The sequence below is a fragment of the Ochotona curzoniae genome, unplaced genomic scaffold (assembly GCF_017591425.1).
Source record: "Ochotona curzoniae isolate NIBS_2020 unplaced genomic scaffold, NIBS_Ocur_1.0 scaffold_2453, whole genome shotgun sequence".
NCBI classification, from domain to species: Eukaryota; Metazoa; Chordata; class Mammalia; order Lagomorpha; family Ochotonidae; genus Ochotona; species Ochotona curzoniae.
The window spans coordinates 30101612-30127630 of record NW_024467094.1 but is presented as its reverse complement, the minus strand read 5'-3'; the positions used below and the strand labels follow the sequence as shown (position 1 = coordinate 30127630).

The following is a 26019-nucleotide window of genomic DNA, read 5'->3' as shown; positions in this document are numbered from 1 at the left end:
AGCAATGACAACAGCAACAGCCGCAGCTGGCTGCACTGGCCAGACAGGGGCCACAGCCACACCTGTCAGACCCCCTGCAGAGCTCCCACCCCAGGAGCTCTGGGACTGAAAGGCCTGGATACACCAGTTCCCAGAAGACCGGAAATCCTCCGGCTGGAGTCCCCAGCCAGCCAGGGCCCATGCCTGCCAAACACCAGCAGTCCCTGGAAGCCCTGTGTTCCCAGCAGGATGACTCGCTGGAGGGAGGTTAATGGGGAGCCTGTGGGAAAGGGGCTTCAGGCAAAGCAAGGCACTTAGGGGACAGAAAAATGTGGCTCCAGGTACGGAAGAATCGAATGGCCCACAACCTCTGTTCCCTAACCCGGAAGGGCTGGCACCAGGAGTGATTCAAACATGGGGAGGGGGCTTCCATGGCTTCTGGAGCAGATCGGAACCTGGGTCCAATCTCCTCCTTGCAGACTGATCTTCAACCCACTTCTGCTGCCTCAGTGTCCACATCTATAAAATGGATACCATCATCTAAGTGGCTCAGGACTTACCACTGGGGAGCAAATGCTGCCGCCCAGCAACCACCACTCCTCAGCTTCCTGCCCTGCCGGGTCAGGCTCCTTAATCCAGACAGAAATCACCATGGCAACAGGGCAAGGACAGGGGCTGGTTCCCAGGCTGGGGAAGTACCTCTCCCTCCCTGCTGGGGCAGGAGGGTTGAGTTCACTCCTAACACAGGAGGGTAGGCTGCAGAGAAGGGCCACTTGGCCGTGTCAGGGCCCCCCCGCCCTGCTTCCCCCCACAAGCCAGTTGGTCATTGAAGGCAGTGGCCTGGCTATGCTCCAAGGGCCCTCCCACTCTGAAGTCTGTGTTTTGTTTCATTTGTATTTTTAAAGATTAATTTGTTTTTATTTGAAAGGCAGTTACAGGGAGAGGAGATAGAGCAACCTTCCATCCGCTGGTTCACTCCCCCAGTGGCTGCAATGGCTGGAGCTGAGCCAGACAGAGGCCAGGAGCCTGAAACTTCTTTCAGGACTCCCACATGGGTGCAGAGGCCCAAGTACTTGAGTCATCCTTCACTGCCTTCGCAGGGACATGAGCAGGGAGCTGGATTGCAAGTGGAGCAACCAGGGCATGAACTGGCATCCATCTGAGACACTGACCTTTCAGGTAGAAGCTTAGTCTACTATGCCATAGCACCAGCTCTTGACCATGTTTAAAAAAAAATGTATGAGACAGAGAGCAAGCACACAATTCCCCCAACACTGGGTCATCTCTCAAAGGCCATCAGCCGCGCCTGGGCTGAGCCCAAACTCAATCTCTTATGGGTGCCAGGTCATGCCTCAGCTACTTCACTTCAGATCCAACTGAACTAACACCTGGGCTTTCTGGCCTGGCATGTATGGAGAATGAAAGTGAGATTCTCTGAGATGCCTTGTGGTGCTGGAAGGGGTGGCAGAGGTCAAAGGGAGGGCCGGCCTGCAGCCCTTTCAGCCTTTCTCCTTACCCAGACTCACCTGCCCAAGGCCACTTAACCCAGATGCCAGTTCACACCAACCCAGCTGCCAGTTCACACCCGAGCAGGTAACTGCATCCACTAGGAATTCCCCCGTTAAGGCCAGAAATGACGCCACGGGCTCCCAACACCCACATGAGAAGGAGCCCGGAAACTCCCTGCGTCTACTTCCTCGGTCACATATGCCAGCCAACAGCAGGCTCAGATTAACGCCTACTGAAGGAATGACGACGGATACAATGAACAAGGCAGCATGAGGGGTGGCAGGGGGAATAACCACCTTGACGACCCAACAAATGAAGGAAGATCATGTCTTTAAAAGAAATGTATTGAGCAAAAACATGCCACCAACCGCTTCCACTTAGAATGTACTTGCTGTGTTAGGTTCACATCCCCTTTGAAACCAAAGAAATCAGAGATGTTGGACACAATGAGGGGCGCCTCACAAAGCTGAAGGAGAAGTGGAATTAGGAGTCCTGGGGACTGCATGGTGGCAGGGCCGCCACCTGTGACACCTGAATTGGAGCACCAGTGCAGCTCCTGATGATTTTGCTTCCCAGTCCAGATCCCTGCTTAAGAGTCCAGGAAGGCAGCAGAGCCTAATGCAAGTGTTTGGGCCCCTGCCATTCATGTAGGCACATGGATGGAGTCCCAGGCTCCTGGCTTCAGCCTGGCCCAGCCCCAGCCATTATGGCCATTTGGAGAGAAGACCTGCAGATGGAAGCTCTCTCTCTCTCTCTCTCCCTCTGGATCTGTCTTTTAAATAAAAAAAAAAAGACCAAGCGCAATAACCTAGTGGCTAAATCCTCACCTTTGCATGCGCTGGGATCCCATATGTTCATATCCTAGTTGCTCCACTTCCCTGCTTGTGGCCTGGGAAAGCAGTCAAGGCCTTGGAACCCTGCACCCGCATGGGAGACCCAGAAGAAGCTCCTGGCTCCCAGCTTCATATAAGCTCAGCTCCAGCCGTTGCAGCCAGTTGGGGAGTGAACCAGCAGATGGAAGATCTCTCTGTCTCTCCTCCTCTCTGTAAACCCGACTTTCCAATAAAAAGAAATAAATCTTAAGAAAAAGAAGGTTTCTGAGGCCAGTGCTGTGGCACAGTCAGTCAAGCTGCCATCTATGACAGCGACATGCCACAGAAGCACTGCTTGGAGTGCTGGCTATCCCACTTCAGATCCGGCTCCATGCTAATGTGCCTGGAAAAGCAGGAGAAAATGGTCCCAGTGCTTGGGACCCTGCACCCACGTAGGAGACCCGGACAGCGGACAAAGTCCTATGCTCTTGGCGCTGGCCTGGGCTAGCCCTGACTGTTGCGGCCATTTGTGAAGTGAACCAGGAAACAGAAGATTTCTCATGCCTGCTCTCTCCCTACCACTCCCTGTAACTCTGCCTTCCAAATTTAAAAATTAAGTAAATCATAAAAAAAAAAGGAAATAGGAATTTTACCTTGGTGCCAAATTTTTTTTTTCACAATTCATGGAAAATATGTATAACAACAAAGCTATACATGAATTGAAAAAAAAAAAAGACCACATCATTCTTTTTTGCACAAAAATAAACTTGATGCTTTTATTCCATTTCTGGGGGTTTTTAAAGGACCTTCCTACAGTGGAGGAGGAGAGCTCATGAGAAAAACCAGGGCTGGAGGCAAGGCTGTCACATCTGTCCTCTGGTCATACCGGCCAAGTTCATGCCCTCTCCCTTACAGGCAACACTCAGTGTGGGCTCCAGGCCAGGCACTAGGGCGGGCCCCACGGGCCCCACCCATCCTCACATCCTCAACAGAAACACAGCCAGGGCACAGGGTGGGTCTCCAGCCTGCGCAAGCACATGCCACCGGTGGAGGCGCAGCTGGGAGTCAGTGCAGGCAGGAGTGATCCTCAGATCATAGGAGCCAAACACCAATCCCTGCCCAGGGAACAGGGGACTGTCTCAGGGCATTCTCCCTTCCCTTCCCTGCCATGGCAGTGCCCACAGAGCCACAGAGAACACAATGAAACTCCTGCCTCTTCGCGCTTCTGCCTGGGCTGGGGGTGCCACACCGAGCCCTCCAACTCTGGTCCATCCCAAACTGCAGTCTATACTTAGCTTGTGGTCAGGAAGGGGGCATCATAGGTAAGAAACAGAAGGGGTGGACAGAGAGAAGGGTCAGGGTGCCCTGGCTGGCTGCCTCTGCCTCTGCCAGGCCTGGACACAGCCACCCAGGCAGTGGCTCATTTCCGGACAGCTCTGTGGTTACTGCCACCAAAAACGGAGGCTCCAGGTGTCCCAGACACCCAAAGTGCCACTTTAGGGACCAATATAGATATGGGAAAATAGCCTGGCTAGCCTTCCAGAGCAGTCACTGCTGCAGGGGCCAGGAGAGAGCCATGGGGGTAGAGCACCAGAGGACACTCCCACTTCCCTCCCTGGTTGCCACTGGCAGCTGGAACTAGCCCTGCCCCCACAACAGTGGCCAGAGGAAAGAGAACCTGTCAGCACCGCAGCCAGGCCAGCTCAGCACTTCCTAACCTTGGAGCAGTAGGGTCAGTCACCTCCTCGCCCCCACCCCACCAGGCCTCCCTCCAGGCAGGAAAACCAGCTCCATTGCCTATGCACACAGCTGTTGGGAGGCGGGAGGGGACACAGCCAGTGAGCCAGGACAGCCTCCACTCTGTCCTCAGCCTACCCCAGCCCTCAACCCAGGATCTGCACATCCCAGGAAGGAGCTATGCCTGCAGCAAAGCCTTAACCTCGGGGACTCACACCACTGCACACAGGCTGAGCTCAGCTCCAGCTGCCTTCTGCATCCCTTCTGGCCCATTAGTCCAGCTGCTGGCTGCCTGGAATATGACTATGAGACCTTTTCCCCTCATCAGAAGCCCCAGGAAAGTCAAAGATGCAAGTTTTTAGGCCTCACTATGAGCTGCCCATCACAGCCCTCAGGACAAGGCCTTGGAACCTGCATCCCGGCACGCCCCTTACCACTTGCCAGTAACTGGTGCATCCGCTGTGCTAGCACACAGGGTCTAACTGGGCTCTGGGCAAGTGCGGGGACTCTCCAAACCTCAGGGCCCCCACCAGTGGTTCATCAGGTGGTTGTGAGCACTCCAGGGGGTTCTGGGGAGCACTTGATAGAGAGTAATTACTGGGTGTGCCCACTGCCTGGGACACGCAATCCCGTATCATCTGAGAGCCTGGTTCCAGTCTTGGCTAGCCTGCTTCCAATCCAACTTCCTGCTGGTGCCATCCTGGGAGGGCAGCAATAATGGTGCAATACCTGGGCCCCTGTCATCCACCCAGGAGAACTGGGTGAAGCTCTAAGCTCCTGGATTCAACCTGACTAAAGCCTGGCTGTTGGGCACAGGCAGGAAGTAAACCTGCTGGTGAAAAAAAATCTCTGTGTTGTTCTTCCTTTTAAGTGGATGGAAATACATAAACATTTAAAAATAGTCATTCTGGGCCCAGTGCAGTGGCCTAGTGGCTAAAGTCCTCGCCTTGAACACACCCCGGGATCCCGTACGGGCGCCGGTTCTAATCCTGGCAGCTCCACTTCCCATCCAACTCCCTGCTTGTGGCCTGGGAAAGCAGTTGAGGACGGCCCAAAGCCTTGGGACCCTGCACCCGTGTGGGAGACCCGGAAGAAATTCCTGGCTCCTGGCTTCGGATCAGCATAGCATCGGCCGTTGCGCTCACTTGAGGAGTGAATCATCGCATGGAAGATCTTCCTCTCTGTCTCTCCTCTCTGTATATCTGACTTTCCAATAAAAAAATAAAAATAAAAATAGTCATTCTCCTGGTTTTCCCAGGGTGCTTGGGAGATCTACCCAGGATGGGAGCCTCAGGCAGGCCAGGCCTTAGAAGAGGCGAGGCCAGGAACCTCTAAATCCTGTCTGTGCTAGCTGCTTCTCCGGGAAGAAGTGGACTCTGCCTGCCCCCTTTATCTCCTCACCCTGGAGGAGGGGGTAAGAGTGAGGGCACCCCTTCCTGCTTCAGACTCCCCCCACTTAGGGATCAACTTCCAGGATTAAAAAGAGCTGCAGCCAAGTTTTTGTGGGGCTGACAATGGCTCTAGGAGTAGAATTTCTCCTCCTGAGGGTAGCGGGGGCGTGTGTGTGGCCACACGCACACGTGCGAGGGCATGTTCCCACCTGCACCTTTTCCAGGCCTGTCACCTCCTCCCAGCATCGCTTCTCTCCAGGTCCCAGGCAGCCTTCTCAGAATGGGGAGTCTTTACAGTCCCTACCCCTCTCCCAACCAGGTGCACCTGGGGGGATCCCCCCTTAGCTGTCAGCTCTGCTGGGCAGGCAGGCTCCAGAGGAGGAAGCGTAGTGGCCAGGCCACACTGGCGGCCTCCCTTCAGTTCCCCCCACCACCACAGAACCTACTAGAGGCCTGCCTGCACATGTGGGAGGGACAAGACTGGATCGCAACTTGGGAACGTTACACACTGTAAGTGTCCACGGGTAAGGAAAGCCCAGCTTTTCCCAGCTTCCCTCCTTCACTTGTAGAACAGGGGTGACAGGTACTCCAAGTTAAGTCCAAAACAGAGGAGGTAAACTCACCAAGGCCAGGCAAGTCCTCACCTGCACCAGCGACCATGCAGGTTATGGTCAGGCAGGGGCTGTTCTTGGGCAGTTGGACAGAAAGCTGAAAACCCTGGAGCTACAGTATCAACTTGGATCACTGCCGCCCACCCACATGGGAGATTGGGATGCAGTCCCAGGCTCCTGGCTTTGGCATGGCCCAGCCCCCACCCTTTGCAACCATCTCTCTCTCTCTCTCTCTCTCTCCTGCTGTGCCTCTTAAATTAATTAACTCACTATTTTTAAAAGTTGCAGTTTTAGGTTAGACAAATCTGTATCCAGAGGCTGCAGCGTGGACTTCCTCTTCCAGAGAGGAGGTGTGACCACTCACCGCTTGGGGCTGCGGTGAGGACCCAGGAACCGAACTGCCTGGGGCATTAGATGCACTTAAGTCCTCAACAAGTCCCTTGCAGCATAGCCCTCCTACGCAGACAGGGCTGCTTCTACTCACAGGACCCAGACGGGTCCAGTCAGGTCAGGCAGCAGAGGATGGCCACCAGGGCTGTGATGACATCTAGGGAGGGTGTTGTGGCACAGCACGTTACGCAGTAATTAAGTCGCCCCTGCTCGACTCGCAGTCCAGCCCCTTCCTCACAGAAAGGACTAATGATGCAAGTCCTTGGGTCCCTTGGCCCCCAGGCCACCACACGAGAGACCTGGAAGGAGTACCTGAATTATAGTTTTAGCCTGGCCCAGACCTAACTGCTGCAGGTATATGGGGCTGTGCCTTTCAAATAAATATTAAAATAAATAAAAACATTGGCACATCTGTATCTCATATTAGGGTAGCTGGGTACAATTTCCAGCACGTTCTGGGAGGCAGCGCATGCTGGCTCAAGTACCTGGGTTTCTGCCACTCAAGTTGAACACCTGCATGGAGTTCCAGGCTGCTGGCTTTGGCATGGTCCTGGCCTCAGCTATAGGTAGAATATCTCTTTCTCTCTTATGAAGATCAGGCAAGGGCTGGTACCATGGCTCAACAGGCTAATCCTCCACCCGAAAGAGCCAGCATCCCATATGGGCACCAGTTCATCTCTCGGCTGCTCCACTTCTCATCCAGCTCCCTGATTGTGGCCTGCAAAAGTAGTGGAGGATGCTCCAGAGCCTTGGGACCCTGCATCTGTGTGAGAGACCCAAAAGAAGTTCCTGGTACTGGATCACCTCAGCTCCAGCTGTTGTGGCCATTCGGGAAATGAAGCAATGGATGAAAAGCTCTTTCTGTCTTTCCTTCTCTCAATAAAACTGCCTTTCTAATAAAAACAAATCTTAAAAAAAAAAAAAAAAAGATCAGGCAGCTGAAGTCCCACTCCAAGGGACCAGAAAAGATCCTTCTTTGGCCCAGGTAGACCTGTACCACCATCCAGGCTTGGGTAACCCCACCTGCCTCCATTCTCTTGCCCAACAGCCTCAAGTTCTGCTGTGCCCAGGCTCCCCTCCGGGCCGCAGGCCTGCTGCTCTAGTGTTGGGGCTGTAGCCCCTGTGTTTACCCTGTAGAGTCCCCTGAAATCCAACTGCTCTCCCTGGGCCAGGAAGCCATCCTGCCCCTTTCACAGGGCAGCCATGTGGCCCCGACCTGCCATGGCACTCAGAAAGCAAGACACACAGGACAGGACCCATCGTACCCTGCCCTCCAAGGCGTGGGGACATGACAGGAACCTGGGGTAGAAGTGAGCTTCCTCCCCACCTCGCCCCGTGGGCTCCCCAGGATCCTCTGCTGTGGTGGCTCTGAATGAGAGGTGGGAGAGGGGCAACTTCCTAGAGGAGGCAGGATTTGGGGGGGGGGGGGCAGACAAGAGTCATAAAGATACCCACTTCCATCCAACCCACTTGGCACAGACAAGGCCATGCCCTCCCCAGTCCTTTGATAAAGCCAGGAAACACCCAGATGTTGAGGCAGGGAGACAAAGCCAGGGCCAGGACTCTGACCGCAGGGGAAGGAAGAGGGCCGTTACCAAATCCGGGGCTTACAACAGCCTCCCCGGGCCCGCCCCTCACCTGACTCTGGAGCTCACTCTGTTGCTTGAGACGGAGGTTTTCCGGGGTGTCAGCCACCATGGTGAAGGACTGCTTGGGGTAGTGTCTGCCGGACAGGAAAAAGAGAACGCGTCACTCTGGGCGCTCGGAACCCTGGCTCTCTCCTGACCACTTCCTCTTTCCCCGTCCCAGCCCCAGGACCTTGGCATCGGCAAGCAGGCACTACCCAGACTCGGCAGGGTGGGCCGAACGGCCACCTGGCCATGGAAAATAGTCATGCACTCAGCAAGGCCACCCAGATCCTCAGACAGGGGACTCGGTGGCCCAGGACAGCCCAGGCTGACTGGGGAGAAAGACTCAGACCAGCAGCAGAGACCAGATGGAAGGATGGTCTAGAGTGCTAGGAAGATGGAAGAGGAGAGGAACACACATCCAGGAGGGCATCCTGAGGGAAGCAGTGACAAAGCCCGGAGGCTCAACACACAGACCAGTGGGGAGTCAAAGGTCACGTTGGGGTGCCAAGCTACAAGTGCACACTTCTGTCCTGTGCTAAGGGCTTGCCCGTCTAGCTTCCTCAGGTCCTCCCAGCTGTCCTTGGATTAAAGCTGGCCAGTGCCAGCCTCGGATATCCCTTGGAAAGAAAACCAAGGCAACAGAAGGAAGACAACAGCCCAGTTGCACCTGCAGCACCCAACCCCAGCCAGCAAGCCAGCACGCTCCAGGACACCGTCCGTCTCCAGCCCTGGGGCCATTACCCAAGACAGAGGGCCAGCAAGGTCTCAGGAACCTAGGCAGCACCTGAGCCAAGCCTGCAGGGACTGCCCATCCTGATTCTCACCCCGCGAGGCCCAGAGCAGGGCCCAGCCCACTGGCGCTGGCATTCATCCCGGGCAGCTTCCTAACAAGCTGCCTGACCGCATCCGTCCCATACAGGGGCAGGTGATGTGGAAGGAGGATAGTCTCCCGTCTCTTTTGCTTGTGGATTATTCCAAGCTCCCAGGAGAGTTGCTAGAATACACTTGTCACACATTGAGGCTGGGCCAGGATGAGAACTAGTTATGGCTACAATAGCAGAGGACTTTGTGGCGGGGACTGGGGATGGCAGGTCAGCAGGAGTCCCATGTCTGACCACCATGGCCACACTATGACCACTGCAGGTCCTGGTCCCACAGGTGGCACCCAGATGAGTGATAGATCAGCTCCTGGGACATCATTCCAGATGGGAACCATCCCAGCTGGCTAGTATGTCCATGAGCCAGATGTACGCTGCCCACCTGTGCTCTACAACACCTGGCCTTTCCCCAGCCCCCTGCACCAGCTGAGCACAACAACCTGCAGATACATGAGTTGGGAAGGACACAGCTTGGTATGAGCAGAACTCAGCTAAGGAGGGGCATGACCAGCAAGGGTTCAGTGGAGGGCCTCTGGCCCTTTCACTAACTGGAAGCAAACCCAGGCAAACCCTCCCTTGCCACCGACCTAGCTAACTCCAGCTGGGCCCACCTGGGTCTTGGCAGCCCAGGTCAGCCCAGCAAGCAGCTTCCCCAGGAAAGGACAAAGCAAACACAGTTTCCCATGGTGGCATACAGAAATGGCTCAGAGATGGAAAGGGCAAAAGCTGTTGTGAATCCAGTTCCTGAGGTTGGCCCAGCTCTATCTAGCCTGGGCCACCCACACTGAGCTCCACTGGAAATTCCAGGGACAAGGAACAAAAACGAATCTCCAGGCAGCCTGGTGGCATCAGGGGAGGCCGGCGGGGGTGGGGGAGCGGCCTTGCTGCCATGCTCCACCAAGCCATGTCACAGGGAGCCCCCTGCGCTCCCTGGGGTTCCTCACTTGTCTGCACTTACAGAGTTAAAATGGATGGTCCCACGTGTGCACCTGTCACACGCCACACACACCGTAGCACAATGAATGCAGGGACTAGCAGGTCCACACCAGTAACCACGTGACAGCTCCCACACCCCACGCTGCGGCCTCTGCTCTACCCCCCTCCACCCTGCAGAAGGCCCAGGAGCCCCTCCCACCACAGCCTCAGCTGGGGATGGCTGGAATTCTAATCCCATGGTGGTGGTGGTAAGGGGGGTCTACAGCTTGACATTGACTCAGTTGGATGGCAGGGAACAATTTTAATCCTGCATCAGACTAACTAGATTAACGAGGAGCTGCAGAGACTCCAATCCCTAACCCTCACCCCCCTGAACGCAATCCCAGGCAGAGGAAGGCAGACAGCACGGGCAGCATTCCTCCTGCTGGGTCAACGCGTCCCCTCCCCAACAGCCCCCAGCCCTGGCGACAACCCTGCCTCTCCCTTCCCCAGCTTGCTGCTGCGCTTCCCGTTGCCATGACAACCTCATCCTCAGCTCCAGGCAGGAGAGCAGGAGCAGGGGGCGGTTACAGGGAATGGAGATCCAGGAATGGGGGTGTGTGTGTGTAGAAGATCTGGACAGGAAGCAACTCAGGGAGGAGGAGCCCAGTGTGAGGGCAAACCCTGGGAGCTGGCAGCTGTGGGATCTGGGGTCTGCAGGAGCTGGACTCAGGCAGGTGTGGCAAAAGGGGGAACCCAAGCACAGTCCTGTGTTCCCCCTCCCCCTTACCACCAGAAAGGCTTCCAAGGGGACTCGGCTGGATCCGACCTTCTTCCAGAAACAGCCATAGGGAAACCCATCTTCTGTCTCCTCCACCCTTGTCTCCCACCATCCCCCATCCTCAGATTCCCAGCTGGAGCAAATGCACGTGTCCATGCCAATATGGGTGCTCGGACAGAGGAGGGGACACTGTACCCCAGATGGCTACCCCAGTATAATGGGCCAGGATGAGGGAGCCAGGGTCGGAGTGAGGAAGCTGAGGAGTAGAGCCGAGTCGCCAGCACGGCTGCTCTTTGTCCCTGCCAATGGGCTGGCCTAGGCCCCTTGTTGAACAGCCCTGGTAGAGGGGCTCCCTGCAGCTGCACCCCCCCCCCATCTGCCTGCTAGCAACACTCAGGTGACTGACAGACCCAGATGAGATAGTCCTGGGGGAAAGGGGAGGGCTCAGTATCTGAGAAGGTAAAACCAGGAAGGCACCTCTCTCCTGGCCAGGAAGAGCAGGAGCCAGCACAAGGTCAAGGCGGGGCAAGCAGGCTGCTGCAGGTCAGCAGAACATACAGGCGCCCAAAGCAGCAGCCTCTCCCCACGTACTCCTGCCCCAAGGCCTGGGGTTAGCAAAGGCAGCCCAGGTCCCTGTGCCCATTTTAGGGATGAAGAAAGCAAGGCTCAGCACCAAGGACAGGGTCCCAGAGTTCTGAGAAAGCTGTGCCTGACAGGGTGAAGGCACCACAGGGTGCTTTGTCCTCCAAACCCAACCCATGGGGGTCCCAGCCACCCTGGTCCAGGCTTCCTGTTACAACTTGTCCATAGTACACATCTCGAGAGGTTGGACAGAAACCTGAAGGGATGCAGCAGAGGCGCTGCTGTCCCCAGGGTCTTGGATCAGCACCCTGCTCTGAGGAAGTGAGAGGTTGAGGGCACATGGGTGCCAGCTGCACCCCCTCCCCTAAGTCCTGCCATGAGCCCCACCACCCACTCAGAAGCAGAACAGACACAAAGCAGCTCCTGCTTGCCCCTGGGGCCACCCCCCCTTCCAGGCTCCAGCCCCTCCAAAAACCCACAGCTCTGTGTTCAGGGAAGAACAAAAAACAGTAACAAAAGCAACAAGAAGCTTCTGGTCTTACCAAAAGGGGCAAAAAACAAAGAGCCCAGCCGTGACAGGCTGCCTCTGGAAGGCGCTGATCCCAAAGCCCCTCACTGGGAACACTGCCTGTGGGCTGGGAGGGTGGCCACTCCCTGCTAATCCTGTCTGCCACCAGTCCCAGGACTGTAAGGGGCTGAAGCAACAAGGACAGGGAGCGAGCAGGAGGCACTGTCTGACCAGAGGAAACAACCAGCAAGCCAAGCCATCATGGAAGGACTTACCAGTCCCCTCCTAATGAAGGCAGATAAAATGTAAAAAGGAGAAAAAAAAAAAAAAAAGCCTGCACCAGCCATGTTGAACCCTGAAATGCTGAGCCACTGCTTCCTTCTTCCTAAAAGGGAGCTATCAGTAGGCAAGGCGATCTCTGAGGCTTCCTGGGCCCCGGGATCAGGGATCACTGTGCTTGCGGGGTGTGGGTGCTGCCTGGGGAGACCACTTGGTCACTCTGGCCATCTGTTTGCAACTGTACCCCCTTGGGGGCATCTCTTGAGCCTCTGCCTCTTGAGCCCACCATGACTCCCAAGGGGGCTGCTCCCCAACTTTCCCCAACACAGGCAGAGAATTCTGGGGACTGCAACAAAACCCCAATTTCTAAGTCACTTTTCCAAGGAGGAGATGGGGACCCAGGGACACTGAGACCAAAAGTGTGCCCCCTGAGCTGGGTCCAGCCAGAGTTCGAACCCTGGTCATCTCCACTCTCCCCAGGAAACTGAAAGACCCCGAAGTCTTCAGTCAAGATGCCCCAAAAAAGTGATAACTTGGCATGAAACCCCCAAGTCCCCATCCTTTCCTCTCCCCTGCCACTACGACACCCCCACACCCTACTACACCCCCATGCCCCCCCACCGCCTTACCCCGCCATCCCACCCCCAGCCCAAGCTTCTTCCCAGTCCTACCTCTCAGGCTCCCAGCCTATTTGCATGGAAACAAAGAAGCAGGTTTGTAGCAAGCCAGGGCTGTGGGAAAGCCCAGTGTACAAACAGGCTATCCAGGGCCTAAACACTTCTCAACCCCAGCCACCCAGAAGATTCAAGAAAGAACTGGATCAGCAATTCCTCCACCACTGCACACTGTACCCAGTCAAAGCCCTGGCCTCCACCTTGCCACAGCCACGCCCCTGTGGCTGCGTGAAAGGGAATCCATTCAGTTCCTCCTCATCCAGTGCTTAGGGGGTTGCACCTGCATGGGTACAAACATGTGTCATTGAGGCCCAGCAGACAAGGGACCAATGGCAAGCTCCAGTCTGGGTCCTCGCCCTATCTGATGCAAACAGGGCTGGCCCAAAGACAGACAGCTTTCTCCTTCTCTCTCTCTCTTTTTTAAACACTTTATTTGTTTTTATTGGAAACTAGAAAGTCAGATACACAGAGAGGAGAAGGAGAGACAGAGAGGAAAAGATTTCATCCGCTGGTTCACTCCCCAAATGGCTATAACAGCTGGAGCCAAGCTGATCCAAAGCCAGAGCCAGGAGCATCTTCTGGGTCTCCCACATGGGTGCAAAGTCTTCGGCATCCTAGACAGCTTTCCCAGGCCACAAGCGGGGAGCTGGATGAAAGCAAAGCAGCAGGGACACGCCCATATGGGATCCTAGCACTTGAAGGGGGAAAACTGGACAATTGAGCCATTGTGTGAGGCCTCTTCTCTCTTAACTGCTAGAGCTCAGGCACAGGCCAGAGACCAGAACCCCGCCTCACCTCCACACCCAGTTCCTGGGCAAAGTGCTAAGGAGAACAGCTACCCCACTTAGCCCAGCACCAGGCAGGTGTGGCCAGGAAAGGAATGGAGGAAGGCAACTCCTAGACACCACGGGATTCTCAACCAGAGGACAGGGCCAGAGGTGGTAATAAGAAAACCAGAGGCTGGGCCTGGCACAGTAGTCTAGTGGCTAAAGTCCTTGCCTTGCATGCATTAGGATCCCATATGGACACCAGTTCATATCCTGGCTGCTCCACTTCCCATCAAGTTCCCTTCTTGTATCCTGGGAAAGCAGCTGAGGATGGCCCATAGCCCTGAGACCCTGCACCTACGAGGGAGACCCAGAAGAAGCTCCTGGCTTCAGATCAGCTCAGCTCCGGCCACTGTAGCCACTTGAGGAGAAAACCAGTGAACAGGAGATCTTCCTCTCTGTCTCTCCTTCCCTTGATAAATCTGACTTTAAAATAAAATAAGTCTTTAAAAAGAAAACAAAACAAGAGGCTGAAGTTGAGGCACAGAGGTTAAAGCTTGCACCTGTGACAGCATCCTGTTTCAGTTGGAATCCCAGCTGCTCTGCTTCTGATCCAGCTCCCTGCAAATGCATTTGGAAAAGCAGCAGAAGATCTTGGTCCCTGAACCTACATGGGAGACCAGGCTTCAGCCTGGCCCAACTTGGGCTTTTGTGGCCCTTCTGGGAGTGAACCAGCAGATGAAAGATCTCTGTCCTTCTGCCTTTCAAATAAATAATAACATGTTTATTTAATAAAGAAGGAATGACAGTCAGCTTGGCCCAGCACCTGGCTCCCAGCAGGTGCTCTGGGGTTGGGAGTCCATTCCTAGCAGGTAGCCTCATCGTGGCTCATCCTGGAATCCCTACAGGCCTGGGCAAGGTGCAAATCACAGCCAAGGTGAAACACAACTGGGTCACAACTGACCCTAGTCTGCCCCTCCCCCAGAGTCCTTCCCAGGGCCCCCCGCCCGATGGACCAAAGGGCAGCTGGAAGGGCAGTGCCAGGGCTGCAAAGACTGGAGAGAAAGCTTGCCTTGGGCTGGATGCCAGGATGGGGCTGGGGGACCAGAAGACCCCCAAGTGCACTGGCCTCTCCAGAACAAAGTTCAGCAAAGGAGACATTGGCATTAGGCTGTGAGAGCAGAAAAGGGGGAGAAGCCTTGGGTCTCTTTCTCTAGCTCTGACTCCTAGGCTCCTGGACACTTGGCAGAGAAGCCTTGGGGCCCAGCCACCCACACTGCTCAGAGTCTGCCGAAGAGTGGCCCAGCAGCCCAGGGGTTAACTGTGTGGGCGCCATGGGACCCCACCCCACTCCCCAACAGAGGGAGGAAGTGGCAGAGAACCAGGGCTTGTGTGAGCCTTTAAGAATTCCAAGAATGTCCCATTTCCCTTGGGGGGGTGGGAGGAGTCCAAGAGAGGGAGCTGTGGACAGGAGGGGCAGCTCACAGGAGCTGGGGCAGGGCTGGGACCCCTTTCTCCACCCCCAGGCAACCTGCTCCAGGCTCTGGGTCCTCTCACAGGGCTTACTGGGCTTGAGATCTTCCTGGACATCTGTTTTCCCAGCACCTGGCACAGGGGCCATAGAGCAGCAGGTGGGCATAAATGATTCAGCCCCAGAGGGATGGGGCAGCTAGGTCAGCTGGGGAGTGGGAGAGGGCAAAGGGACAGACAGCCTTCCCAAGGGGCTTCAGTATGGCCCCTTTTCCAGAAAGTTCTAATTTCCCTTCCTGGGTAAGCTTTGTCGGCAGAGAGCCTCTGACCTGAGAATTCAAAAACAAAAAACAGAAACCAGATCTACACTGGATCCTAAATTATCTATTATACCTGCTTGCAAATGTCTTGATCTTTTGAAACTCCCCCAGGCTGCAGGAGTTGGCCTGAGGTCCCAAGGGCTGTGGACCTGGCATGGACTACAAGATACCCTTGAAGAAGGAAGGTATGGCACTGTGTGGCAGTCCAGCTGGGACCTCCCCACCCAACCACCCCCAACATCTTAACCAGACAACAGGTCCCAGAGCCAAAAACCCACGGACTAAGCTAACTACACTCAGCCACCTTGCAAGGCAGATTTCACGCTACCCCCACCTCTTCAGCCATGACCTCAGAAGGGCTGATGCCAGGATTCCAGAACTTTCTTGAAGGGACCAAGAAGGAGGGGCTAGGCAAAGGAGGAATGTGTCAACTGCCATTACAGGGAAACCAATGAAAGATGGCTATGTGAGGGAGGACAAAGCCCCCAACCAACTCTAGACCCGGGAATAAGGCTGGACGCTGATCCTTGAGAGACCACAGTGGGGGAGGTGATTCATAGCAAGTGACCGTGGTTCATAGCAAAAACCGTCCTTGCTCTATTGCCATCTGACCTTCAGCAAGCCAACATTCTCTTCTCCCAAGCCTCAGTTTCCCCATGTATAAAACGGGGAATAACAATAGCCCTTGATTCCCTCCAGTTGTCTTAAGGACAAAATGTGTTTTTCTGTAACGTTTGGTGTGCAAGTGCTGGCCAAGGTCACCTTGTGATTATCTGGTAGGGAAGGGAGCCCTAGGGGGAGGGAGCCAATGGGCCCAGCCAGCTCCCTTCCCCACCCCACCCCACCCCCACTGCCCGGGCTAGGACTCACGCATTGCAGTAGGGCTTCTTCTCATAGCCCTTGTAGTTCTTCATGTTCAAAGTCATCTTGCACGTCTCGCAATGGAAGCATGCTTTATGCCAGAACTGGGGACCAAGACAGAGGGAGGAGGAGATCTGTCAGAAACCAGGACTTCAGGAACAGGGTTCAGGCCCTGGGGACACTCAGAAGGGCTCCATCCTGGGGACGACCCTAGGTCCTCAGTTCTAGTTGAGGGAGGACATAACAGCACCTCCCCCTGCCCCATTCACCACCCAACCAAGTGAGCTGGGAGCATCTCAGGTCAAAGCCCCGGCCCCCACTCTCCTGTCCCACTCTTCCAGCTGCCCAGAGAGCTGTCAGCAGAAGGAAAGGGGCCCAGCAGGGAGTGCCCAATGTGGGGATGGGGGAAGGGAGGAGGGGAAGGCAGCCTCCAGAGGGTCAGTTTCTGGCCCACCCCTTCCAACTCCTAACTTCCAAGGCCCTGCAACTGGACAGGCCTCATTGCTCATGCAAAGCAGCCCCAGGGTTGCTAAGAAGCAGCTGGTGAATGCCAAGGGGTTGCTCCTGTAGCCTCCTATGGCCCCAGGAGGGCCCAGCCTCACACCCATGAGCCCAGAACCCAGACAGTCCCAGCCCCTGCAACCTGATCCTACAAGATTTGCTCCAGCCTAGTGCCTCCACCTCCTGTGGGAGACCAGCCTGGGGTGGGTGATCCAGGCTGGGAAAGCACATACACACACACACACACACACCTCCTTTCCACCCTCCTCTGGGCACCCACGGAGGACCTGAGAGCTTTGCTGCAGTGCCTGGGAAGAGGGAGCCCCAGGGGTTGGATGACTCTGGACAGGCCCTGCCCCTCCAAGCCCATGTTCCCATAGGCGGAATGGACAGAACCCCGGCCCTCTCTCCTGGGAAGGTGAATGACTGATAAGAAATCACCCGCGAAGCCATCTGTACCATGTTTGGCCTTGCTGAATACTCAGTATTGCATGCTGGGCACAGCAGGTGCACACCCTGGCCACAAGTGCAGACCAACGGCTCACCTTGGGGGCTCTGTGTGCCAGAGGTGCAGGTGAGGCTTCAGGGTGCCCAACCACAGCCTCAGGTATATATGTGAGAAAGAGGGGCAGTTAAAACTCTGCAAAACCCAGGGACCCAGAACTTAGCCATCAATGAAAGGGACAAGGGCAGGAGAGGGGATGCCACAGGGCTGCCCCTGTCACAAGCCCAGGCAAGTAAGGTATCAGGCGTTCTCCCTGACCCCAGCAGCCTAGGAGATCCCAGGGTCAGCCCCAGCCAGAGGTCCAGCTGCAGGGACCCAGGCTGCCTGGCGTTACAGTCCCATTTCCCAGCAGTATCTAGAGATACTCCTGGCCTGCACCAGAGATGAGAGACAGGCAAGGGTCCAGGGTGGGGACAGAGGCACCCAGCCCCGGGGCTGATTCTCAGCTAACACTCAAGGAATTCCCCTTAAGGCCGCATCTCTCAAAAAGTGATTATAAACCAAGAGGTGGTTCAAAAATAGCTGGGATCCACCCTGTCCCCTAGTGACCCACCTTGGCCAAATGTCGACAGGGCCCACTTAAAGGACAGCCCCCCGCAAAGGGACTATGCCCCAGCCAGGAGACCCAAAGGAAACCTAGTGATGAGAAAGGCCAGCTGGGCAGTCCTGCCCCCACCCAAACCTGGGCCCATCCCCTCTTTATAGTGCCCCAGTGGTGTCACCAGCCAATCTGCCGGCCTCTGCCTGCTCAGCGGCATCGGCCCCTGCCTGGGCCCCCGCCTCCCCCCACCAGCCCGCAGGGGCCTGCCAGGAAAAACATTCCCCAGAATCCAGACCATGACCCACTTTCTCACATACACGCAGACTCACATACATCGTGTGCGCGCGTGCACACACACACACACACACACACACACACAGAGTGCACACTCTGCCACCATTGGGGACCTCCGAGCGTTGATCCACTGGGGGGGGGACACAGACCAGCAGGGTTCTAGCCTGGAGCAAGGCCCTGGGAGTAAGCTTGGGGTGCAGGGGTTCCACAGCCCTCTCCACGGGGATAGTGTCCACTTTTGTCAGGAGCCCTTTCCAGCCCACCCCAGGACGCTCCTCACTCCCTGCACTCCCGCCCTGCACTCAGCCGGAAACATCAGAGGCCAGGTTAGGAAGCACAGCCACCTCTTCCCACTCAGGGGGCAGGAGATGGAAACAAGGGGTAACCAATGACAGTCTCCACTTCTGCAGAGTGGGACCAGCAGCACTGTCTCAGGGAGGAGTGCTGGGGGGATGGTGGGCACCCAGAATAACAGCTGGCAGAAGGTCCCTCTCCTCTCCTCTCTGAAGAACAGGGTCAAGAACATCGCAGCAGCTACTGCCTCTTTGGGGAAGCAAGAAAATAACCACTCAACACATCCTGGGAGCCAGGGCTGGACAGGCCACCAGAACCCCAAGAAGAGAGAACCTGCCCAGTCCCAGTTAGTCCAGAAAGAGGTAGACAGAACAAGCCTGTCCTCCCTCATCCCCCTCCCAGGACCCTCAGCCACTTCATGTTCTCTGCCCCAGGCAGGGAAGATCCCAGTGCAGCCAGAGCACCTGCAGGCTCCAGGACTTTCCCTTACCCATTCAGCCAGACAGAAAGCCCTGCAGGGGAGCCCCTCTGCTGGGTGAGGCCTGGGCCAGCCCCTGTTCCTCCAGCGTTCTGGGGTGGAGGCGGGTGTTGGGGAAAGGAAGGAACAGTGTTATGCTTCAGGTCACTGTGCCCCAACAGGCTGGTACCTTGTCCTATGCACCCAGGCTACCAGGGGTGGCAGTGACTCAGACTTAGAGTATGAGACCTTCCCTTTCTGTTGCCCAAGGTTACAGCTTCCCTTGCACGCGCCCCTCCAGGCCCCACCCAGCCCCAGCCAGGTCACCAGCCAGGCTCTGTTGGCCACCTGGGTCACTGGCTTCAAGACAGGGGTTTTACCGCAATTCCACTTCCCCAGTACCCTCCAAATATCTGGGCTTTCCTCCAGATAGCAGGAAGGCCTGTGAATGTGAATTCCAGTTCTGGCTCCGGGTGAACCCTCACCATGTCTCTGTGTGCAGGGCTGATCATGGACACGTGCAGCCACCCCTGCCTCAGGAGGCTGCCGGGAAGCCTACGCCGGGCACTCCGCCCTGAGCGTTGGCCACAGTGCAGGGATGGCACAAGCTGACCATGCGGTCCTTCAGCTCAGAAATGGGCACCTACATGGCAAGGATTTTGTCCCTGGGAAGGGAGAAGGATGCTGGGCCAAGGAGCAGCAGCATAGAGGCCCTCGTAATGGTAATGGGGGATTCTAGGTAGCAGACCAATCCTCCGCTCTTCCTCAACGTCTTTGCCTGCTTGCTGAAGGCCAGGAAGCAAGCCAGAGGGGACCATGTGGCCAATCTTGACGCGGCTGGTCTCCAGATACAAAGAAGGTGTTGAACAAATATTTGTTGAATGAATAAGCGAATGAGGTCACCCCGATTCCCCCCTCCCCCTATAATCCCAGAAGTCCTCTGGAAAGGCAAACCTCGACCTCCTTCCTCAAATGCCCTCCACAGCAACACGCGCAGAGCACAGCACACTGTACACTGGAGGCTGGGGGCAGGCTGCTCACAGAAATGGCAGGGCACTCACCCACCTACGCTTTATTTAGGGAGATCAGACTCGAGACAAGGATGCACAGCCTGTGCCCTGGCCACTGGCTGAATGACAGGTGAGTCAGATCTGGCTTTCGCTTTGTTTGGGAAGCTAGTCAACAGCCCTGCCTTTGCGACAGGGTTTCCCTGTCCCAGGTGCCAGCCCGGCATCCTCCGGGCACCGGGTCCCTTGTCCAGGTGGCTATCCTTCCTGCTGGAAACATCGGGGAGGAAGAGGCGGGATACCTGGATAATCCAGATCAGTTGCACAGTGCGGGGAGGCGGGACCTCTCTCTCTCTGGTCCACTTCCTGCTGTAAAAGCAAGGAAGATTCACCAACTCCCACTTTCCAGGGCAGCACACACAGAAAGGCATACTTCTCTTCCAGATAGCACAAGAGACTGACTGGGGAGGACACCTGGAGGGTAGGTACAGGATCCCCTCTCCCTTAGGACACCCAACACCCAAGCTCTTCCTAGTCTAAGGGAAGTGCTGTGGGCTGGAAATAGCATCACAGAAGGCCAGCCCACGGCCTAGACACTCCCCTTCCAGGCACTCTGGCAGGCACTTTAGTGCACTGCTCCCCTACGCAAGGAAATGACATCACCACGCCCATCTGACAGATAGTGAATACTGAGGCCCAAAAGCCATTCATAAAACTGATGGGAGCAGACCCGGAACTGGGCGGACCAAGCCTCCCAATGCCAGAGTCAAGCAATCCTTTGGTAAGCTCTAGTGTCAGCCTTGCACCGGCCAAAGTCCTAAGTAAGAACAGCACCAGGAAACTCAGGCTGGAGAGACCAAACTCCCGAGGAAAAGGCAAGAACCCAGACCGCCCCCCGCAGATCCCTTCTCAAAGGGAGACTGCTCCTCCTGCCTCCGGAGCTCCAAGATCAAGTCTTGCCTTCCAGAAGCTAGCACCTTCCCTGTGCCCCCAACAGATCCCTCCTCCCTGCAGGACACAACTGTCCCCTTCCGGGGAGCGCAAGCTCAAGTATGGTTCAGAAGCTCCACCTCCACCTGCGGCCTCACCCTGAGTCAGAGGCCGAAAGTCGCTGAGAAAGTATCAACCCCAAGGGGGGGAGGAGGAGATTGGAAACAAAGTATCCCAGGAACTACCCTTTCCCACTTAAAACCTGGCGGGGGTGAGCCATGACCCTGACTCAGGGCCTCTGTACTGTCGCCAGTTAGAGGAAATGTTCCCACCTGAAGCCAGCTCTGGGTGGTGGATGGCAGGCAAGAGGAGGAAGAGGAAGAAACAGAGGCCTCCCCTCCAAACTGAGGAGGGTACCCAGTGGTCACTGGCCTTGGTCTTACAACACAGGCGGATACCCCAAAGTGTGCTGGAAATACCCAATTCTATTCGGTGCCTCCCACCCCCACCTCCAAGAAGAATGGCAAGCAGATGAACTAGTCCAGCACGGGCGGGTGGGCGTGTACGGGTCTCTAGGGGACAGTGAATTCTAAAAAGGCCACCCTCCCCTCCCCCCCAAACACCTCTCCCTCGGCGGGGCTTCCTCCCGAACTCAGCCAACCCCACCCTCCGATGGAGAAACCGGCTTTGAAAAGTTCGGCTCTTTGTTCTGCAAGCCGGTCTCTAGGCCCAGCACAATTTCAGCTCTCTGCGAGGCACCCCCCCACCCCGTCCCGGTCCCCCCGACGAGGACGGCCGACAGCGGCTGGGCCACCCAGCAGCGAGAGCGGACTTGGAATCTGAGGTGGGGGGTGGGGAACCTGGAGAGGAGGTCTGCGCGGACCCCACCTCCAAACTACCGAACCACTAAGGGGGTGCAGGGCGTTTGAAAAACGGGGGAAGGTTGCAATGGGGGGGGTCCGTCCTGCCGCGGAAGCCCCGCCACCAGACGTGGCAGCCGCCGACCCCCGCCTCTCCAGCAGCCCCCCGAAGGCTCCGGGGCAGGAAGGCCGGCGGCCCCGGCCAGCTCCGCCGGGCCCCCGGGCGCTGCCCCGCCCCCTCCCCCGCGCTTCCGCCTACTTGGCGCTCGGCGCGGCGGGGAGAGGGAGCGGCCGTCTCCTAGGGGGCGGGACTGCACCCCTCCTCGAACCCCCAACGCGCGCCCCCCGGAAAGCCCGGGGTCCCCGCTCCTCCCGCGCCCGCCCAAGCCCGGCGTGCACAGCCCACGCTTTCCCGGGGATCCGCCACGCGTGGATCTCTCGCCTCGCCCTGGACCCCCCGATCTCCAGACTGGGGGGTTGGGGAGAGGGGTCTGCCCCACGCCCCTGAGGACACTGCCCGCCCTCCCTTGCCCCGAGATCGCGGCGGGGATGAGGCGCCCCAGACCCGGCCCCTTCCCTGCTCTCCCCCGACACCCCCCATTTCGCAGCCGGGCGCAGACAGGGCTGGCCGTCCCGGGCTTACCTTATCCAGACAGTTCACCTTCTCCGTGGGGTACACGATCTTGCCGCACCGGGCGCAGTTGGGGTTCATGGCTGCGGGGTTAGGCTGGGCGGGGACGCCCGAGCTGGCTCGCGCGCGTCCTCTTTTCCCCCGCGGCGAGGAGACAGGAGGCGGCCGCGGCTGCCACTGCACGGGCGGCGGCGGCGCTGGCGGCGGGAGCTGAGGAACTGGCCTCCGCCTCCGCCCTCCTTCCCCTAATAAACACTGCGGGGAGGAGGGGCCGGCGCGGGGACGCGCGGCGGGCGCGGGCAGGGGCGCGCGCGGCCGGGCGCGCTCCACGGGCGGCGCGGGGCTGCGCGGGGGCGGCTCCGGGCAGGCGGCCCGCCCTGTCCACGCTGGATGGACCTGGTGCTGGGAGCACCGTCCAGGATGGGGTTGGAGCCCTTCCCGGAACGCCCGAGCAGATGCGCCTGCTTCGAGCACCTTCCAGGGGTTGGGACCAGGCGTGCAGCTGGGGCAGGACGGGAGCCCCCCGGCCCGCCCACGAGCGCTCGTCTCACCCACGCCCTGGCCCACGTTTGCAGGGCGGACCCATCGTTTCCTCCCGGACTGGGCGCCTCGGAGCCCTGGTCCCGGCCCAACCCCGGAATCCGAGGAGCAGGGCACCCTCGACCTTCAGCGCGGCCCCCTTTGCTCCTGCAAGTCTTTCCTTCTCACCAAGTGTAACGGTGACCACCTCGAAAACTCAAAAGAGCCGCCTCTAGCGCCGGTTGCGGCGTGGGGGTATAGCTCAGTGGTAGAGCATTTGACTGCAGATCAAGAGGTCCCCGGTTCAAATCCGGGTGCCCCCTGGTTAACTCTTGCTAGTTTGTTTTTTTTTTTTTCCTCCCCAGTTATTGCCTGTGGTCCAATTTCCGTTCTTGACTGCAATGTGGGGTCCTGACTTAGGAGCGGACAAAACCTAAAAAGCAATCCCTTTTTCGTTTTCTTACCTTAGCCAAGAGCTCTCCGTTTCACTTTGTGCTCAAAGGGAGGAGAAAGAGTGGCTAGGCGCGCTGCCCTTGTAGCGCCAGAGTTGTGCGGCGGCCGGGCTCAGGCATGCCAGGCACCTCGAGGTGACAGATTTGGGGACAGGGTGACTGCCTCAAGCGTTCTGCCTCCGTGGAAGCATGGGGGAGCTGGGGCGGGAAGGAGTACGAAGAAGCAAACCGCAAACACACAGTTCCAACTTAAACTTTATTACGGAGGCTGCGGATGTGCTTTTCTGTTGCTTCTGAGGCGCGTGGAGTGGTAGATGGAGTGACAGTCCTGGCACACACCGGTGCGCTCATTCAGTGTCCTGCCAAGAAGGAACGCAGGGGTTTTCACACTTCGGGGTGCGTCCAAATGACCCGAGGGTTTATATAACCAAAACCCCGGTTTCCGGCCCTGGGAACTGCACCGCGGGCTGGGGCAGAGGGGAGGGGAGACCACACTTTGGGAATCACTAGACCAACACTAAAAGGACAGCTAGTTTTATAACTTAAAGGGGACAAAGAGCCTCTTGCTGCGTCACTGGGGGTGATGGTTTCTGGGCTGGAGGAAATCACTGTGAAAGGGAGAGAAGTGAAAGGCGGCCCCTCTCCGCTAGGTTTTGCCCAAAAAAAGGAAAAATAAAAGCGAAAGGGAGAGGCATTCAGCTTGGGTCAGGGGGCAGTTGCGGTATTTTAGACCCGGAATCTGATTGTGTCATTTCCCCCTGGGAGTAATAGTCTAGCTCATTTTTTCCCCAGTTGGGGACTGGACACAGAGATGGCACTGCTGCTACAGAGGCCAGCCTCGGCAAGTAACCAACTTTTCTCTCTGTCCTGGACACAGGACCTGGAGCTTGCCACCTGGGGTCCTAAGGCCAAAGCCCTGCCCTTGAGCTTAAAGGAGACTCACAGTCTTTAAGCCTTTATCTTCTATCTGTGCCTTCCCTGTTGAACTTCTGGGGTGTAAGCCTCAGATTTGGATTCACTCATTCTCCTAGGCTTCTGAGTTAAGTTAGGAACTAGGAAAATAGTATCTGAAAACTTATAACCTTATTCCTTTTTTTTTTAAACCCCAAACCAACTAACACTTAACCAATGCATCCCCTAGTTTCTGTGCGGTTGGCTGTAGAGGTAGAGAGGAATGCATGGCCTGATCTAGAGAAGGGTCCTATTGTACCTTCAAATGATTCTGGATTATTATGACTGCACAAATATTTACTGAAAAACGAAGACCTCAACGAAGGGGGCACCCGGATTTGAACCGGGGACCTCTTGATCTGCAGTCAAATGCTCTACCACTGAGCTATACCCCCTCTGCTGGCGGGAGGAAGGTAAATACTTTCACGAATGACAACAAAGTTTTCCCACTAAAAATATGTCTAATTTTTCAAGATCAGTATCTTTGTTAGATAATGCTTGATTTTACCACTAGGGAGGCATGAACCACAAAAATCAACTAAAAAAATAGCAACGATCTTAAAACACATGAATATAGGTATTCCTCTCTTCCCTATCAGAAAATAACCTGTTGAAAACCTGGATAATCATTCTCCAGGGAATTTCCAAGAAGAATGCAAGAGCTAAAAAGACACCTTCCTGGCTAGCAATGCAGTGGCCCCCTTCTCTTCTTTCTTATTAATTAATTAATTAATTAATAATTAATTAATCTTTGTTTCTTTCCAAATTTCTATTTCCTCTTTCTGTATCAGGGGGAAGGAAGGAGACAAGGGGAGAAGCCATACCCAGCCTCCCAAACGCACGGTTGGAGAACGACCACCCAATATCAACCCAGGGTCCCAGATGTGGTGCATACGCCCAGAGTTCTGCCCAAGTGATTTCAATAGTTCTGCAATGCTATTGGTCTTGCTGATCCAAGAGTAAGGAACTCCTTCCAATGTTCATTGGCTGACATAGTCGAACTTCGAATCTCCATTCATCCAGATATTTGCTGTCATCCTTTAGCTGGGATAGTTGTCCAATTTGTTCTGTCCTCTTTCCTCTGCTGTGATACCAAATGTCCTCTGCAGGCCCCAATGTGTGGCCGCATCCTCCATGTGCATCTGGGCCAGCCGTCCATTGCTTCGTCTTTTCCACAGAGGAGGCCAGTTTTGATATATGCACTCCAGATCAGACCACCAATTCTGAATCTGAAATCTCAGATCCTCACACTCCCAACCTGTGCCGTCCCCAGATCCCTGCAAGCTCACACACCAAGTCTCTGCATGTGCGCCCCCAGGTGGCCAGGGAGCTTTCCCCAAGCACCATTGGTGTCCCAAGCCACCTGACCCAAGCCACGCTGGTCCCCGCACCCAGGGCTCACAGACCCAGCAGGCACCACACCAGCAGGCCTAAGGACCCAAGCCAGGCAAACCCTGCCTGGACCACTACCCCCACAGCCCCCTTCTCTTCTTCTTATTTTTTAATTATTTATTTTTATTACAAAGTCAGATGTGTAGAGAGGAAGAGAGATAGAGAGGAAGATCTTCCGTCCGATGATTCACTCCCCAAGTGAGCACAACGACCGGTGCTGTGCAAGGACTTTAGCTGCTAGGCCACCGCTCTGGGCCCCTGTCTCTCTTTCTTTGTAAATTCTGCCTTTCAAATAATAATTAAATAAATCTAAAAAAATTTAAATCCTGATTCAGGATCCATGCGACAGCTCAGTAGCTAAATCCTTACCTTGCTAAGCACCAGGATCCCATATGAACACTGGTTCATATCCTGGCTGCTCTGCTTCTCATCCAGTCCTGTTTGTGGTCCTGGGAAAGCAGTTGAGGAACGGACCAAAGTGTTGGGACCTTGCACCTGTGTGGGAGACCTGAAAGAAGCTCCTGGCTTTGGATCGGCTCAGCTTTGGCTGTTGCAACTGCTTGGGGAGTGAATCATCAGACAGAAGATCT

The 26019-nt window shown here is 56.2% G+C and overlaps 1 protein-coding gene and 2 non-coding genes across 3 annotated transcripts in view; 1 reads left to right on the top strand and 2 right to left on the bottom strand.

Moving 5' to 3' along the window:
- LASP1 (LIM and SH3 protein 1) overlaps window positions 1–22337 on the bottom strand; it is a 39420-nt gene extending 17083 nt beyond the window's left edge. Inside the window, exons 1-3 of the mRNA XM_041001675.1 lie at window positions 22128–22337; window positions 16105–16199; window positions 8068–8152 (exon numbers count right to left, since the gene is read on the bottom strand). Coding sequence (XP_040857609.1) covers window positions 8068–8152; window positions 16105–16199; window positions 22128–22196 — 249 coding nt within the window. The 5' untranslated portion in view covers window positions 22197–22337. The remainder of the gene's footprint in view (window positions 1–8067; window positions 8153–16104; window positions 16200–22127) is intronic.
- Window positions 22338–22885: 548 nt separating this feature from the next.
- On the top strand, window positions 22886–22957 carry TRNAC-GCA. The gene has a single exon. It is a non-coding gene; the product is annotated as a tRNA-Cys (tRNA).
- A 1403-nt stretch (window positions 22958–24360) lies between these two features.
- On the bottom strand, window positions 24361–24432 carry TRNAC-GCA. Its single transcript has one exon. It is a non-coding gene; the product is annotated as a tRNA-Cys (tRNA).
- Between the last annotated feature and the right edge of the window lie 1587 nt (window positions 24433–26019).